This window comes from Lissotriton vulgaris, chromosome 9 (genome assembly GCF_964263255.1).
Source record: "Lissotriton vulgaris chromosome 9, aLisVul1.2, whole genome shotgun sequence".
NCBI classification, from domain to species: Eukaryota; Metazoa; Chordata; class Amphibia; order Caudata; family Salamandridae; genus Lissotriton; species Lissotriton vulgaris.
The window spans coordinates 106880332-106896083 of NC_141697.1; the positions used below are offsets into that span (position 1 = coordinate 106880332).

Consider the following 15752-nt stretch of genomic DNA (forward strand, 5'->3'; position numbering starts at 1 on the left):
GCTTGATACATCTAGCCCCCAGATGCAGCGTATCCAGAACGCAGCCGCCAGGGCCTTAGTTGGCCTTCCACGGTTCTGCTCTGCCGCCGATACCATCCGGAGACTTCACTGGCTCCCTATGGCACAAAGGATTCAGTTTAAGACGCTCTGCCTGTCTTTTAAAATTCTGAAACTGTCCACGCCTAAAATGCTCAATAACTTGCTGATCCCATACGTCCCCTCTCGTACATTACGCTCTATGGGTGAGCATTTGGTTACGGTGCCTCGAATAAAACGCTGCAGAGCAGGAGGTCGCTCCTTCCGCTATCTGGCAGCAAAACTGTGGAACTCATTACCGACCCACATACAAGAACTGGACGACCTGCTGACCTTCAGGAAGGCAGTTAAGACCCATCTCTTTCCCTTAAAAAAATTAATTCTTGTGGGAATATGTCTTACTGTGCCTCACTGTAGTATGCTTTTCTTTTTGCTGCTGTAAGCGCTGGGACGCCCCTTTGCTGGGGCAGCTGAGTGCTATATAAGTAGTCATAACATAACATAACATTCCCATTTGTGACGCGAGCATGTGGCACATAAGAAAGAACGCAGCAGGATTTAGACACACTGCTAGCCATTGGTTGGATGCAATGCGGAATTTGAGTCAACAGGCTTGGTGTATTATCGATGGTGTTTGTGTTTACCTTGCAATTATAAAAGAGAATGAGAAGGAGACAATATACATGGACAAGGAGGAAAGTCAGAGTGAAAATCAGAAGTCGGAAGGAGATACAGGGACTAATGAAGATGAAAGGGATGGGTTATTTGATGATTTATTGAAATAAAGACCACCTCCATATCAGGTTGAACTTGTGGTATTGAAACAAGTCTTGACAATTAGCAACATCACTTGTACAAGCCTCTGGGACTGCATTGAATAAAAACATATTGATCTGTGCTTATTTTTTCCCAAGATGGAAAGCGCACTAGAATAGTCCTCACTGGTCAGAACACAAAGGTACAGTGCCTAGTATGTGCCCAAAGGGAACAGCCCACATGATTGGTAAAATATCAATAATAAGAGCTCCATGGGCTGAATTTAAAAAAAAACTAAGAATCCTACAGACAACCCAAAGCAACCTGCAGATTATGAAGTTTCGTTTATACCCCAGCTGCTTCGTCTTACAACAGCAGTTTGCGGTTACCAAACTCCCATAGCTAACAGTGCTCCTCACAATGTATCTCTCGTGTCCTAAGTAGAACTTCTTCATTCAGTCAATCTTTGACATTTGTCTATAGAGAAGTGCAGCAAGAAAGTTAGTCCCCTATAACCTCTTATCTACTCCAATCAAATCCTAATGCATTGCAAATATGTGTCCATCTATGCTCATCCTTCACACGGGGATGGCTGGGCTGCTGGAAATAAGAATTTAACCCCTTCGCTGTGGCAGCAATTCCGCCGCAGCGCTGGGTGGAGGGGAGGCCGAGCGGGGCTCGCATGCTCGTGACGGAGCCGCTCCGTCACGAGCCGCGGTTGCGCTGTGCTCATGACGGAGCGGTTCCCTCATGCCCCCCCCCCGCTCAATAGAACGCGCCGTGCAGGCACGAAATCAGCGGCATGCAGGCGCGGCGGCAGGGCCATGACAGAACCGCTCCGTCATGAGCACAGCGCAACCGCGGCTCATGACGGAGCGGCTCCGTCATGAGCATACAAGGGGTTAAATTCTGAGAAATTAGACAGGCATGGAGGTGAGAGAAATTATGAAAAGTTACTTGAAAAGCAAATTTAAGAAAGGGTAAAATAAGGGAGTTATGAGCAGGAAAGAAGGGATGGATTATTGATGAAAGGGAGGACACAAAAGCAAATTTCTTTCTAAGCACTGGTAAAACACCATCCCGCGACCTCTCTGACTTCTTCAGGGCATCAAAGTTATTAGCCTCCTACCTTGAATGCTGTTAGCGTTGATCAACTCCTACTCTTATCGTGAGTTTTGAGAATGTTCTTTGTCAAAATAGAGTTCTCATCATTATATTTGAATCTTAGGTCTGGGAGTGGCACTACAGTCAGTGATACCCCATTCATCACCTTCAGATTTTCAACGGCTTGTGAAATGGCATGGAGTCAGCAGTACATACCTGTGCCACTCCCAGACCTAAGGTCCAAATATAATGACGATCGTCACAGATTATTATCTATATACCTTCAAATTAATGAGATTGGGAAGAACTCTATTTTGACAAAGAATATTCTCAAAACTCACAATAAGAGAAGGAGTTGATCAATGCTAACAGCAGGAGGCTAATAACTTTTATGCCCCGAAGAAGTCCGAGAGGACGAACCCCGTTGGCTACGGTTTTATCCACCGTGAAGGAGAAGTCACGAATAAGGGAATTGAAATATACCTGCTGAATTGATTTCATGCTTAAATGTGCAGCAATAAAACTCCAGTGAATGAAAAAATAATTAATGCAATTGCATTGGATCATTCTGATTCTCACACTGGCTTACATTTGGAAGCCAAAAATAGGTATTCGCTTGATAATAACAAATGTTCCACTATTCTCTGTTCCCACACTTTGCTTGATAAAAATAGTACCTCATTTGTGTGACTGGACCTATCAGCGGCAGGAAAACACAAGATGGAAATATCAAGATGTTACCTTGCAAACTGACACTTTCTGGCCATGTAGGTAGCTACAGTATTGCAGCCTCGACTCAGTGACCAGGAAAGTTTACCAACTGTAACCACCGGATTACCCGGGATCGGGGAAGGCCAAGATAGAACAAGAGAATCAGACTCCAAACAGCTATTGCTGTCCAATTGTATTTATTGGATAAACGCTATTGGAAGAAAAGATGAATGAAGTAAACCAATATAGGAAATCATACGGTACAGGAAGTCATAACGAATATTAAAGAAGTAGGCAAAAAGTAAGGTCAACGATGCCCATTAGCTGCACCGGTCTTTTTGCCTGTCAGGGGCTCCCACCGTCCTCTGCATGAATACAGGTCCCGGTATTCGCCAACGGAGGGCACTGTGCTAAGAAACGGCCGAAAATGCCGTTCGAGTGCTGCTAATGGCGTAGTATTTCAATGTGGTCGCTTCTACTCAAGTGTTGATACTCTAGCAGGGAAGCAACGAACTTAGGATGCCCAGCCGGGCATTCTACCATGCAGTTCGCGACTGAGTTGAAGGGAGCAGCCGCTCGACCTTCTCTACCTCAAGAGCAAAGCACAAGTGCACAGTAAATGACCTCTGTGGTGCTTCTCGAACTTCACAGCAGTGATGCGGCAAACACCCTGGTGGTGTGCGTCTCTACTTGTTTCACACAAAGGAGTAAGTTCTCGGGTTCTAAGGAGCGGGGGCAGAGAGCAGCTGCTCGATCGTACCTCCGTATCCTCTGTTCCGGTCAGCTGTGGTTCTCAGAGGGTTCAGCTGAGACGCTGCAAACACCACCGTGGCGTGCGCCTCCTCCTAAGTCTCTCTACGGAGTGTCGGACTGACACTCAAACTCGCTGAGTCCGGGGAGCGAGATGTAGAGAACAGCCACTCGACCTCTCCTCTCTCTCCTGCAATCAGGTCCGCTGTTGAAGAAGAACGCCTCGGTTCCGCGTTCTAAGGCAGTTCGCAAGGTCGGCAAGGATCACAATATCCAACGACATGTCTTCGCCGAGGTACGCTATTTGAAGGCGTTTCCGGTCAGCGCTCAGGCCTCGCTAGGCATGCTGGTCATTGTAGTTTCTGCCCTGCGGTAACGCCGATCGTTTCTGTGCGGGATCACGTTAAAATCAGAGCGAACGGCATGGGTGAGGAGGGGGAATTCATGACACGAACCCAAGACATTTCTGAAAACTAGAAATCCATGTAAGTCTGCCGTTGGGGACCAGATGGACTCCAGGGGCTGTTACGAGGTGGGGCATGGACCCACGCCACAGTGGGATACTCTACTCCATTTCTTTTTTATTGGCCCCTAGTGTCAGAAGACTTGTGGAGCCGATAGGGGTGGGGGCATTCCTAATACCAGGGTGGTCCACATGCACCCCAATCTTTCTTTAAAAAAATATTTTCCCTGAGTCTAGTGGGCTTTCTGTGCACCCTCTCTTCCTCTAGGGGGGCAGACTGGGGTAAACCCCGAAATCTCTCTACAGGTAGGTGGAAACGTTGATTTAATGTTTTGTGAGAGAGCACTTACCCTTGCATTGTGGTCCAGTCCTCTCCTCTCTGACGTCTAGTGGGTGGATCCGTGCTGGAGCTCGCTCTCCTGCACGATTGTTCCCATTAAGGTGATAAGGCAAGTCCAGGGTCTGTCTGATGAGACAAATGACACAGGAAGTGTTGCCAGTGTCCTCCTGCCTTATAGACTCCCTAAGTGAGAGAAGCCCAATAATAAAGCACAGGATTGAACAAGAGGTGAAATATAGTGCAGTGGGATGACTAGATATCAGTATTGATATAAAGAGAAGCTAAACAATGTGCCAAGGAAGAACAAAAATAGATGGGACAATAGAGGTTAGAAAATGCTGTGTCATCGACAATATCATCCTGCATTCTATGGTTACACAGAAATAATTCACCTAAAAAAGGATCATTAATCATTGCACATTTACTTAATGTTTTAGATTACTATGAGACAAATGGAGCTGGGCCTTCTCCTCCTCATCAGCATCTTTGGAGCTGCTTCCCAAGCCGTAGGTAAGTGGCATTAAGCATCAATCATCTCCATAAATGTGTTAGATGAGATAGAGTGATAGAAAGAAGATTTGATGGGAATATAACACAGTGAGGTAGGATAGAGCTAATCGGGATACATCTTTTAGGGCGCAGCTGCAATCATGCTGTGCCTTCACAGCACCGGCAGCAGAATTAATGCGAATTAATTACAGTGACTTGCTTTAGGGGAGCGCATTGATGGAATGGTGTTGGAATTTTAGTCCAGCACCATCCCTACTGTTGCACAGACTGGAGTTGGAATAGTAAATTAAACTGTTCTAATATGCAGCCCCCCCCCTAAGGCAAGTTGTTAAAATGACTTGCGTGCAGAACAAAGGCGTGCTAAAGACGCATTCATTCAAATGACGGAGTTCCTAGGGCATGTGTGAAAAACACATGTGGAATGCCGTCATACATTCAGAGCTAATCCCCTTCAGATCTGCAAACCTTATAAGACATTGAACAGTGTGATGCACTACAACCAGATGGAGCCCTAAGTGTTTTGAAGAGTGACTGTGAATGTGTCCGATTGTTTATTTGATGTGCTATTGACGGGTCAGACTGATTTGCATATAGCCATGTCTGAACTGGGGTGGCAGAGTGAGCTAAAGAACGGTGATGGATTAAACCCAGATCCTTTGACTGGGTGTGAGTGTTTGATTGATTCAGATGCTCCGTCCATCACCACCCCCTATTGTACCGCTTTTGGCCGCCATAAGTGTGGCAGGGTATGCTCAGACGTGAGTCCCTTGCTCACTTTGCCACTGGATTCATGCAAGCCGTGCTGAAGACGGCTGGAATGCCAGAAATCGGTCCTCGGAAGCTTGTTTCCAGTCCAGGGAAGATATGGCTTTGCAGTTCGGGCTGGACTGTTCCCATGAGGCACAGGGTCAGACTGATTTGCATATAGCCATGTCTGAACTGGGGTGGCAGAGTGTGCTAAAGAACGGTGATGGATTAAACCCAGATCTTTTGACTGGGTGTGAGTGTTTGATTGATTCAGATGCTCCGTCCATCACCACCCCCTTTTGTACCGCTATTGACTCCATTAACCTGAGACTCACTGTACTAAAGCATTCTCTGCAGAGTCCCTGTGCTTAACGATGTTGTCACAAGTAAGAAACCCCTCCTGTCCTGTGAGTCTTTAGTCTATATGAGGGCTACTGAATTAGCACCATCTTGAGTAAAGCAATGAAAATGCCTCTTGCACCCACTTTTTGGGTCCTCAAGGCACTTTTGTATTATATAAAGAACTCCAGATACGGTAACTTCAGTAAAACCCAAGATTCAGTGAGTGCATCTTTCATGCCTACACAGTAACAAAGGAGCATTCCCTCATCTACATAGTGTATGGCCTCTTTGACCACCTTTATCGACAGATGAAAGCCCAAACCCAAGTGTTGTACCCTTGACATGCACTGGGGCCTCCAACAGCTCCAAGTCATTCACCTATCGAGTTTTTAGCTCCAGAGGAGCCTAGGAATCCTTGATGAGCATCTGTGACCCTGCCCTACTTCTGGCTGGAAGTTTGATGTCTTTGGCTGCAGAATAGGCCCAGACGTCTTGCCCTGCATAGGGGCTTCCCAGAGCTCCAACCATGGTGCTTTCAGGACTTGTCACCTCCGAGGAGCCTGGGAGCTCTCCCTGAAGACGTGTGGGGAGGCTTTGGAAGATCAGATGCAGTCATCTATAGATTTAATTGTCCCATTGAAACACTGGAAGTACCCATAGGCCTTTGGGAAGTCTGTCCTAATTGCAGAGGAATGCCTTGAGGTGATGGTTAGGTAGAAAGCTCCAGAACCTTGCAGCAGCCATACATGCGGGCTACTGCAGCTCTAGTTTGGGCCTTCTCTAAGCTTGTAACCTTTAAGGAGCCTAGGATCCTTCCTGGTACTCGCTGACTTTCACAATCAAGTAGAGGGCTTCCTGAAATTAGTAACTAAAGCTCACATTTTGGGGCTGCACCATGAACATGCGTAACAGCTTTTTGAACGTTCTGACAAAGCCATACACAGAAATTGGTGGCTCCCGCAGGCCTTCTGGAAATCTGCACTGTATGCAGACGGATGGCTCAGGTTTGTAGCACGAGAAAAGGTTTATGGGCCTTGCCATTAACATGCACAGGACCTTAAGGGGCTATCAAGGGGTCCATTCAGTGAATGATTGCCCAGAGGTGCTTGGGAGCACATTTATTATTGTATTTCAATCACAGAGAGGGCCAGTTTAGGTCAAAGTCCAAAACCCAAGTCTGGGAGTTTTGCCTTGGACATACTTGGGACCTCCAGAAGCTATAACTCACTGACCCAGATTATCAAAAGGGTCACTGAACCCATCACAGCAACCAAAGTTGCTGTGCTGCATTGCGTAACAAAGAGAGAGCAGAAATTACCGTATCTACAAAGATATGACACTCGCCTGCTCTCTCCCTAACTCCGACCCACAATCAAGCGGCCGTGCTACGCGCACACACCTTTGCACCACTGTGCAATGGTGTCTGCATGAGTCTAAAATAGGTTTTGGGATACTCATCCTTTACAAAATACCATGTTTAAACTAACTTTAAACTTTTCCTAATGGAGGCTGCTCAGTATATAGGTGCAGATTTACAAGCCCCTTGCGCCGCCGTTGCGTCACTTTTGTGCGGGGTATTTACAACGTGACGCATCTGGGAGATGCATCACATTGTATTGCCCTGCGCCATAAGGAGGCGTTCCAGTGCAGGGGGGCGTTCCTGGGCAGGAACGCCTCCTAAAAGTGGCTGAGTGAAATCTACAAGATTTCACTCAGTCACTTTTAGGCTAATGCTGCGGCAAAACCCTGCGCCTGCTTGAATCAGGCGTAAAGCTTGACGCAGCATTGGAAGAATAGGCCCCCCAGAGCATTGCTGGAGCTGCGTCGCGCTTGCGACGCAACTCCAGCAATGCGCCGCATTTACCGCCCAGATGCGTGACGCATCTGTGCTGTTTTTGCCCCATGGTGCGCTGCATTGTAAATGCGGCGCATCATGGATGATGGAGCTGCGACGCACATTTACTGGCACATCCCTGCTAATTTGCTGGGATGCGCCAGTAATTGTAAATCTGCCCCATAGTGTCCACCTATGGTGAGGCACTGTGCATGGAGTCCAGGCAACCCTTAGTGATAGTGTTTATGTCCCTGAAAACCAGAGCTCTCAAGGGGTAGCTGTGGAGAGCAGCTAAGGCTTATCCAGGAGGGTGTAAAGCAAGTGCATTTACCAATATAGTCTGTCAGTAAGCTTTTTACACAAGAAAGAACCACACCAGGTGGGTATAAAAATGCTTTATATTTATAACTAGACACTAGACACTAACTTGGTATATCTCCTACCTGGAGATATCAAGTACACACAAGAAATACTTTAGAAATCGGTAAGTAGCATAGGAAAACACATAGGGCATACCCGGGGGTTAAACCAAATATTAAAATAGTGGGATATGAGGTACGTACCAAAACGGGACTAGTAGCCAAAGATGGAGGACCCAAAAGGAAATACGGAATCACCCAAAGTGGGTACCCCGGGACCCCAAAACGCTCGGGTGCAGAGTGGTTACACTGATCAAACGTCCACAGTGTCGCAGGGATTCTACTCAGAATTATGCATAGAGACTTGGAACCTTAGTGAATTAGGGGGTGCCAAAACTCACCATAGTATCCAAAATCCCCTGCCAGACTAGCAATCAGTGTCTCATTGGTTCTTACACACCCCCAATGATTAGACAACTCAGAACATGGACTTAGAACACCTCAGGTAATGTGTAACACATGAACACTCTATCGTTATACCAACATATCAGTCCAGAACGAGGAGTAAATGAAGACACGTGCAAGTTTGAAATATTTATTTCTAATGCAGTGTTCTCAAGCGCAGTATCTTAGCTAATACAAGCAAACACATTATAAGGAACAAGGTTAGCAGCATAGTTACTATTCCATAAAATACAAAGGGTGAAAGCATGTTAAAATACTAAAAGGAAAAGGTCTAAATAGAACCTCAGTTTACCCTTCCTTGCTAGTATATTATATTATATCTATAGAAGGTCTCTTTGGGTTTAGAAGGGCGGGCCCATACCTCTGGTCTTAGCAGAAAAGGATCACACCATGTCCTGCACCAACTCTCTGCATGTGAATCTCCATCAAGGGTGTATTCATGCTCTGTGCAGTGCATTATTAATCGCGCCTAAAACCCAGAGTTGGCCACAGCTGCATATGTATTATGTCTAGAACGTGCGCTGATCAAACCGAACAACAAGCGCTGTGTTGAAATAACCTAAGGCCTCGGCACTCACTGTTCAGACATAGCTTACCAAGCAAGGCTAATATTATAAGCAAACATATTATTCTCGTGTGAAGCAAAATATATTACTAGGCGAAAAGCTTTATTAACAAAATGTGCTGTGTGCAGAGGCTGCAGTAAAGGAAAATGGCGTTTAAACTTCTAATAAGCTCATGCTAGCATAACACAGTGCGAAGGCAAAAACCTATCCACATGACACCATCCCTTTGATCCGAGCACGGATAGAACAGGTAAAGGGGCAAATTTAGGAATGTTGAGTTCAAGATCAATAGTTCGAACACAAGTCTCCAATTTGGTACCCCAAAAAGTGAGATAAAATAAACTTTTGAAACAAAAGAAAAAAAAATCCAACCTTCGGACATTGATAAAGTCAATAGGTCAGGTCTCAAAAAAAAAATGTGGGAAAAAAACAAATACAATTTTCCAATGAAAGGTGTCGATCAAGGAAGCGAGACTGCAAACCCAACTCATCCTAATAATAAATATGCAAAATATGCAGCAACAGCCTCCAACAGGCAGTCATTGTTCTCATCCGAAAACAATTCGGCCATCCAATTTAACAAAGGGAAAGAACACCATCAGAGGACAACTCGGTGGGTTTTAGAGAAAGCTGTGAGCCAAGAAATCTTGTGCCGCTGCGAACACATTCCAACGACCCAGTATTCCATGCATCGCTGCAAAGGCCATAATCCCTCCATCAGAACAAAGCAATTTATGAGCAACTAAGGGGCTCATAAATTGATTATAATCCGCATCGGGAGACACCGTATTGCATAGACACAAATCCAGGGCCCATTGGAAGTCGCAACTCAGGCAATGAAAGACAGGCTGGACGCATGTAAAGAAGGAAAATCAAAATGATAATCCATAAACTGCACTCAATGTAGCAAGAGGCAGCGCCCCATAGTGCTCAAGCATCCGGGCGCGAAGCAGCCCCAGCCGAGACAGCTCTTCTTGTAACACAGGATGTGCATCCATTTTGAAATAAACAAAACAGCAATAGTGCGCCAGCAGCAATAGCCAGTAGTAATGGAAATCCACCGAACAGGCTGGAAAGAATAGAATGGAAGAATGCTGGAAAGACCCCACAAATCGTTTGAAAGGAGGACACCAGGCCACTGCTTACAACTTTCAAAAAATGAGCCAGCCCCGATGTGGAGGATGCATTGAAGATTGTATGAAGATTGTATGAATTAACTCACCGAAATGCAAGGGCAAATCAGTATTTAATAAGGCATGCACCTCTGTGCGAGTGTTAGCCACGTGAAGGACAAATGTTTCACGAGCAGATGTGAGGGCAACTTCTTTTTGGGACAATAGAGCTCTTATGCGACTCATCTTATTGAACTCTGCTTTCAAGGTCAGAATCTTAGGCCAGATGGAAACATCCAGTTTCCCATGCGGGGGTGAATACGTTACATTCTTGCAGCAAACCACCCGCTCACTGACGGTAACGACATAAGCAATACCGTTTATTAACCCAGAGCAATCTTCATTGTTTAAAAGTAAATAACTCCCATTTGCAAGTAATGTGAATTTGGGAACGATTACAGGCACGGGGGTACCTTTCAAAATCCAGGCCAAATTAGGCTTGTTCTGATTATAGGAGCAGTGTAATTGGATATGTGAGGGATCACCATTCAAATAAACTTCCTTTCCCTCTCTAAGGCATCTATATGTAAAAGGAAGCGACCAAGCTTCATGGAGATAAGAACTTCCAAGAGGCTCATATCTACCAATGGCAAAGTACTTCATACAGCCCTTGAACTCAAACAGTGGGAACGGGAGAGTTAATAAACCGTGATTAAGCCACGTTGCAGTATTGGCCTCTGCCACAGAAAACGGTAAAGGTTCTAACCTTTCAATGTGTAACATAGAAAAAGAAGCATCTTTCATCGACAGTAAGTGCTGCTTGTCAGTCAAATTAAACGGGGCAAACAATGATGATGCATTCATGTAATGCCATGGCACTTTTCCTGCCTTTAGGGTCTGCAATGTCCATGCAAATTGCATAATAGAACGCAATTCATTTTGGCCGTGGTAAAAAACAGACACTTCATCTTGCACAATATCTACAACTGATGACACAATATTATCTAACGTGTAAATGCGGGAAGAGAGTGTGTTTATGCTATTATCTACAACTGCTAGCACTTTTTCTAAATTAGCTTGATCTATAGCCCTAAGGCGAGTAGCCGCCTCAATCTGGGATGTTTTCCAGAATTCGTTATAAGCAGCATATATCCATCTTTTAGATCTACCTTTAACCGGGACTTTTATAAAATCATTCAGATCAACATCGTCAGGCAGTTTAGATAAATGCAATTTAACTGACGCCAAGGTAGAATGTCTGAGCCAATTCTGACATAATTTGCCTACAGAATAGGTTGTCACAGAATGGCCACTTTCAAAACGGGGATCCACCCTGACCTGTGTAAAGCCATGAGCTAAACCCAGAAAACGATGCTGGCATGAGTCAGCACTACTGTGCCAGAGCAACCAGCCTTCGGGATCCAAACTGGATATGTTAAAGGAGGAATTCAATAACAGAGTTTGTAACTCTCTCATGGAAAATTTAGTAATATTACTCCAACCGGGATATTCCTCTAAGTCAGGAAAAGAAGGAGCATTTAGGGCCATATGTAGGTAAATGGCATTTACCGAATCGTAAATACCGAATTTTACCGATTCGGTATTTACAATTTGGTAAATGCCATGTAGGTAATAATTCTTTTAATATTACCGAATCGGTAATATTTGGTAATTACCGAATCAGTATTTACCAATTCGGTAATTGCCATTGATTCCTATGGGCCTTGAGGCCCATAGGAATCAATGGCAATTACCGAATTGGTAAATACCGATTCGGTAATTTTACCGATTTGTCAAGGGGGACAGGGTGTCACTTTGACACCCTGTTGCACCCCTGATTCTGGCTCGTGTGCAATGTGACACACATACATGCCCTTAGGGCATGCATGTGTGCCACATGGCACAGGTGTACATGCACAGATGTGCATGTACACAGAAATTCGTTATTTACCATGCCATTGTATTTCATGGTAAATAACGAATTTCTAAGGGCCTGTGGCACTGTTTCCAGTGCCACCTACATCCCAAATTACCAATTCTGTACATTTACCGATTCGGTAATTTACCGATTCGGTAAAATTACCGATTCGGTAATGTTAGACCTGACATCATTGGCTTGAGTCTCTCCTCCATTTTTTCTGTTTGCCTCCCCTGTTTTACGATGTTTTGCTGAATAATGCTTTGGGCACTGTGCCACTGCTGATCAGTGCCACGGTGCAAATGCTCCCTATGTTAAATTGATGTATCAATTGTATTCCATGTTTGGCTTATTTGGTTTACTGTCAGTCCCTAGTCTAGTGCACCAGGAGTGCCGGGGCTTGTAACTACAAATGCCGCTCGTGGGCTTGCAGCACGTGTTGTGCCACCCACAAGAGCGGCCTCGTAAAAGAATGTCTACGGGTCGGTCATTGCGAGACCGACGTGCAGTCTGGTACTGTCACGCGGGCTGCGCAAGTATACCTACTTGCCAGTCCCTCAAACCTCCCCTTAACTTCATGTTAGCCACCCCTATGGTAGGCCCACGGGCAGGGTGCATTGTAAGTATAAGGTAGGACACGCCTGACCAAGTTGGCATGTCCTGATAGTGAACAACCGCCATCTTCGTTCTTCACTATTGCGAGGTAGCCTGCTCTCCATCAGTTAGAATGGGCCGCCGGAATTATTAATGCTATGATCCTAGCTGGCTCGGGGAGCATGGTGCAATGTCGAGTTTGGTATCCCTGAACTCTGGGTTTAATTACGCATCCGTTGGTATGGATGGTTTTTGGACTCTGGGTTTGAAAATAGCACTTTTAGAAAGTGTCTATTTTCTTGTCTAACCATTTCTGGTTTCTGCTGGTCTTGCGTGCGTGTGACAGGAGCTGGGTGGCTCCAGAGGTCTGGATGAGTCAGTGTGGGATGAGTGGGACATCTGCGTTGAGAGTAGGGGGAGAGTAGTTGCTGATAGCCTGCCCTGCCTGATACAATGCTGGCTCCACCTCCTGCCAAGCGGCTGATGGCTCTGTGCCTGCCATGGCCGATCCTAGCCCCACCTCCTGCCAGGAGGCCGATAGCTCTGCTCCTGCCAGTGACAATGCTGGCTCCACCTCCTGCTGGGCGTCTGAGGACCCAGCCCTGCTCAGTGAATAAGCCAGGTGCTTCGGCCTGGCTCCACCCACGACAGACCCAGGATGTTGGGGAATTCCCCTGCATGGACAAAGGGATCAAAGCCGAAAAGGGGTATAAGAGAAGGACCCCTAAACCAAGAAATCAGATCACTTCTGACAAGGAACCCTGTAACCAAGGACAAGAGGCCTGCTGATCTAAGGACTTGCCTACCCCTTCTGCCAGTGTGCTGTTTGCTGGGGGGAATCCTGCAGTGCTTCTTTATTTTTGCCAAGGAACCAGGAGAGAGGAACTGTGTGTGTACTCTCATGCTTGCTAAGAAAATCTCCAAGGACTGGAAGAGTGCCAGTCTACTGCTGAATATACAAACACAACAGGTGATGGACCGAATGTGGATCAATGTCACACACTCATCCCAGTCCAAAGATCTGGGCCCAAATCCATCGTTTTTTTGCACTCCACATCACCCTGGGTTAGACAATGGCGATATGCAAATCAGCTCTGACCCTGTGCCCCATGGGAACAGTCCAGTCCGAACTACAAAAGCCATGTCCTTCCCAGAACGGAATCAAGCATCCGAGGACCGGACCGGTTTCGAGGTAACACCTCTCTTCAGCCCGGCTAGCTTGACTCCAGTGGTGTGGAGTGCCTGGGACCCACGTCTGGGCATCCCCAGCGCACTTAGGGCGGAATATGCAAACACAACAGGTGATGGACCGAATGTGGATCAATGTCACACACTCATCCCAGTCCAAAGATCTGGGCCCAAATCCATCGTTTTTTTGCACTCCACACCACCCTGGGTTAGACAATGGTGATATGCAAATCAGCTCTGACCCTGTGCCCCATGGGAACAGTCCAGTCCGAACTACAAAAGCCATGTCCTTCCCAGAACGGAATCAAGCATCCGAGGACCGGACCGGTTTCAAGGTAACACCTCTCTTCAGCCCGGCTAGCTTGACTCCAGTGGTATGGAGTGCCTGGGACCCACGTCTGGGCATCCCCAGCGCACTTAGGGCGGAATATGCAAACACAACAGGTGATGGACCGAATGTGGATCAATGTCACACACTCATCCCAGTCCAAAGATCTGGGCCCAAATCCATCGTTTTTTTGCACTCCACACCACCCTGGGTTAGACAATGGCGATATGCAAATCAGCTCTGACCCTGTGCCCCATGGGAACAGTCCAGTCCGAACTACAAAAGCCATGTCCTTCCCAGAACGGAATCAAGCATCCGAGGACCGGACCGGTTTCGAGGTAACACCTCTCTTCAGCCCGGCTAGCTTGACTCCAGTGGTGTGGAGTGCCTGGGACCCACGTCTGGGCATCCCCAGCGCACTTAGGGCGGAATATGCAAACACAACAGGTGATGGACCGAATGTGGATCAATGTCACACACTCATCCCAGTCCAAAGATCTGGGCCCAAATCCATCGTTTTTTTGCACTCCACACCACCCTGGGTTAGACAATGGCGATATGCAAATCAGCTCTGACCCTGTCCCCCATGGGAACAGTCCAGTCCGAACTACAAAAGCCATGTCCTTCCCAGAACGGAATCAAGCATCCGAGGACCGGACCGGTTTCGAGGTAACACCTCTCTTCAGCCCGGCTAGCTTGACTCCAGTGGTGTGGAGTGCCTGGGACCCACGTCTGGGCATCCCCAGCGCACTTAGGGCGGAATATGCAAACACAACAGGTGATGGACCGAATGTGGATCAATGTCACACACTCATCCCAGTCCAAGGATCTGGGCCCAAATCCATCGTTTTTTTGCACTCCACACCACCCTGGGTTAGACAATGGCGATATGCAAATCAGCTCTGACCCTGTGCCCCATGGGAACAGTCCAGTCCGAACTACAAAAGCCATGTCCTTCCCAGAACGGAATCAAGCATCCGAGGACCGGACCGGTTTCGAGGTAACACCTCTCTTCAGCCCGGCTAGCTTGACTCCAGTGGTGTGGAGTGCCTGGGACCCACGTCTGGGCATCCCCAGCGCACTTAGGGCGGAATATGCAAACACAACAGGTGATGGACCGAATGTGGATCAATGTCACACACTCATCCCAGTCCAAAGATCTGGGCCCAAATCCATCGTTTTTTTGCACTCCACACCACCCTGGGTTAGACAATGGCGATATGCAAATCAGCTCTGACCCTGTCCCCCATGGGAACAGTCCAGTCCGAACTACAAAAGCCATGTCCTTCCCAGAACGGAATCAAGCATCCGAGGACCGGACCGGTTTTGAGGTAACACCTCTCTTCAGCCCGGCTAGCTTGACTCCAGTGGTGTGGAGTGCCTGGGACCCACGTCTGGGCATCCCCAGCGCACTTAGGGCGGAATATGCAAACACAACAGGTGATGGACCGAATGTGGATCAATGTCACACACTCATCCCAGTCCAAAGATCTGGGCCCAAATCCATCGTTTTTTTGCACTCCACACCACCCTGGGTTAGACAATGGCGATATGCAAATCAGCTCTGACCCTGTGCCCCATGGGAACAGTCCAGTCCGAACTACAAAAGCCATGTCCTTCCCAGAACGG

General features: G+C 46.9%; 1 protein-coding gene across 1 annotated transcript in view; it reads left to right on the forward strand.

Annotated features, from left to right (window-relative positions):
* LOC147689680 (C-reactive protein-like) overlaps positions 1–15752 on the forward strand; it is a 55739-nt gene that overhangs the window by 13758 nt on the left and 26229 nt on the right. The window contains exon 2 of the mRNA XM_086937151.1: positions 4598–4670. Within this exon, the coding sequence (XP_086793277.1) occupies positions 4598–4670 (73 nt within the window). The remainder of the gene's footprint in view (positions 1–4597; positions 4671–15752) is intronic.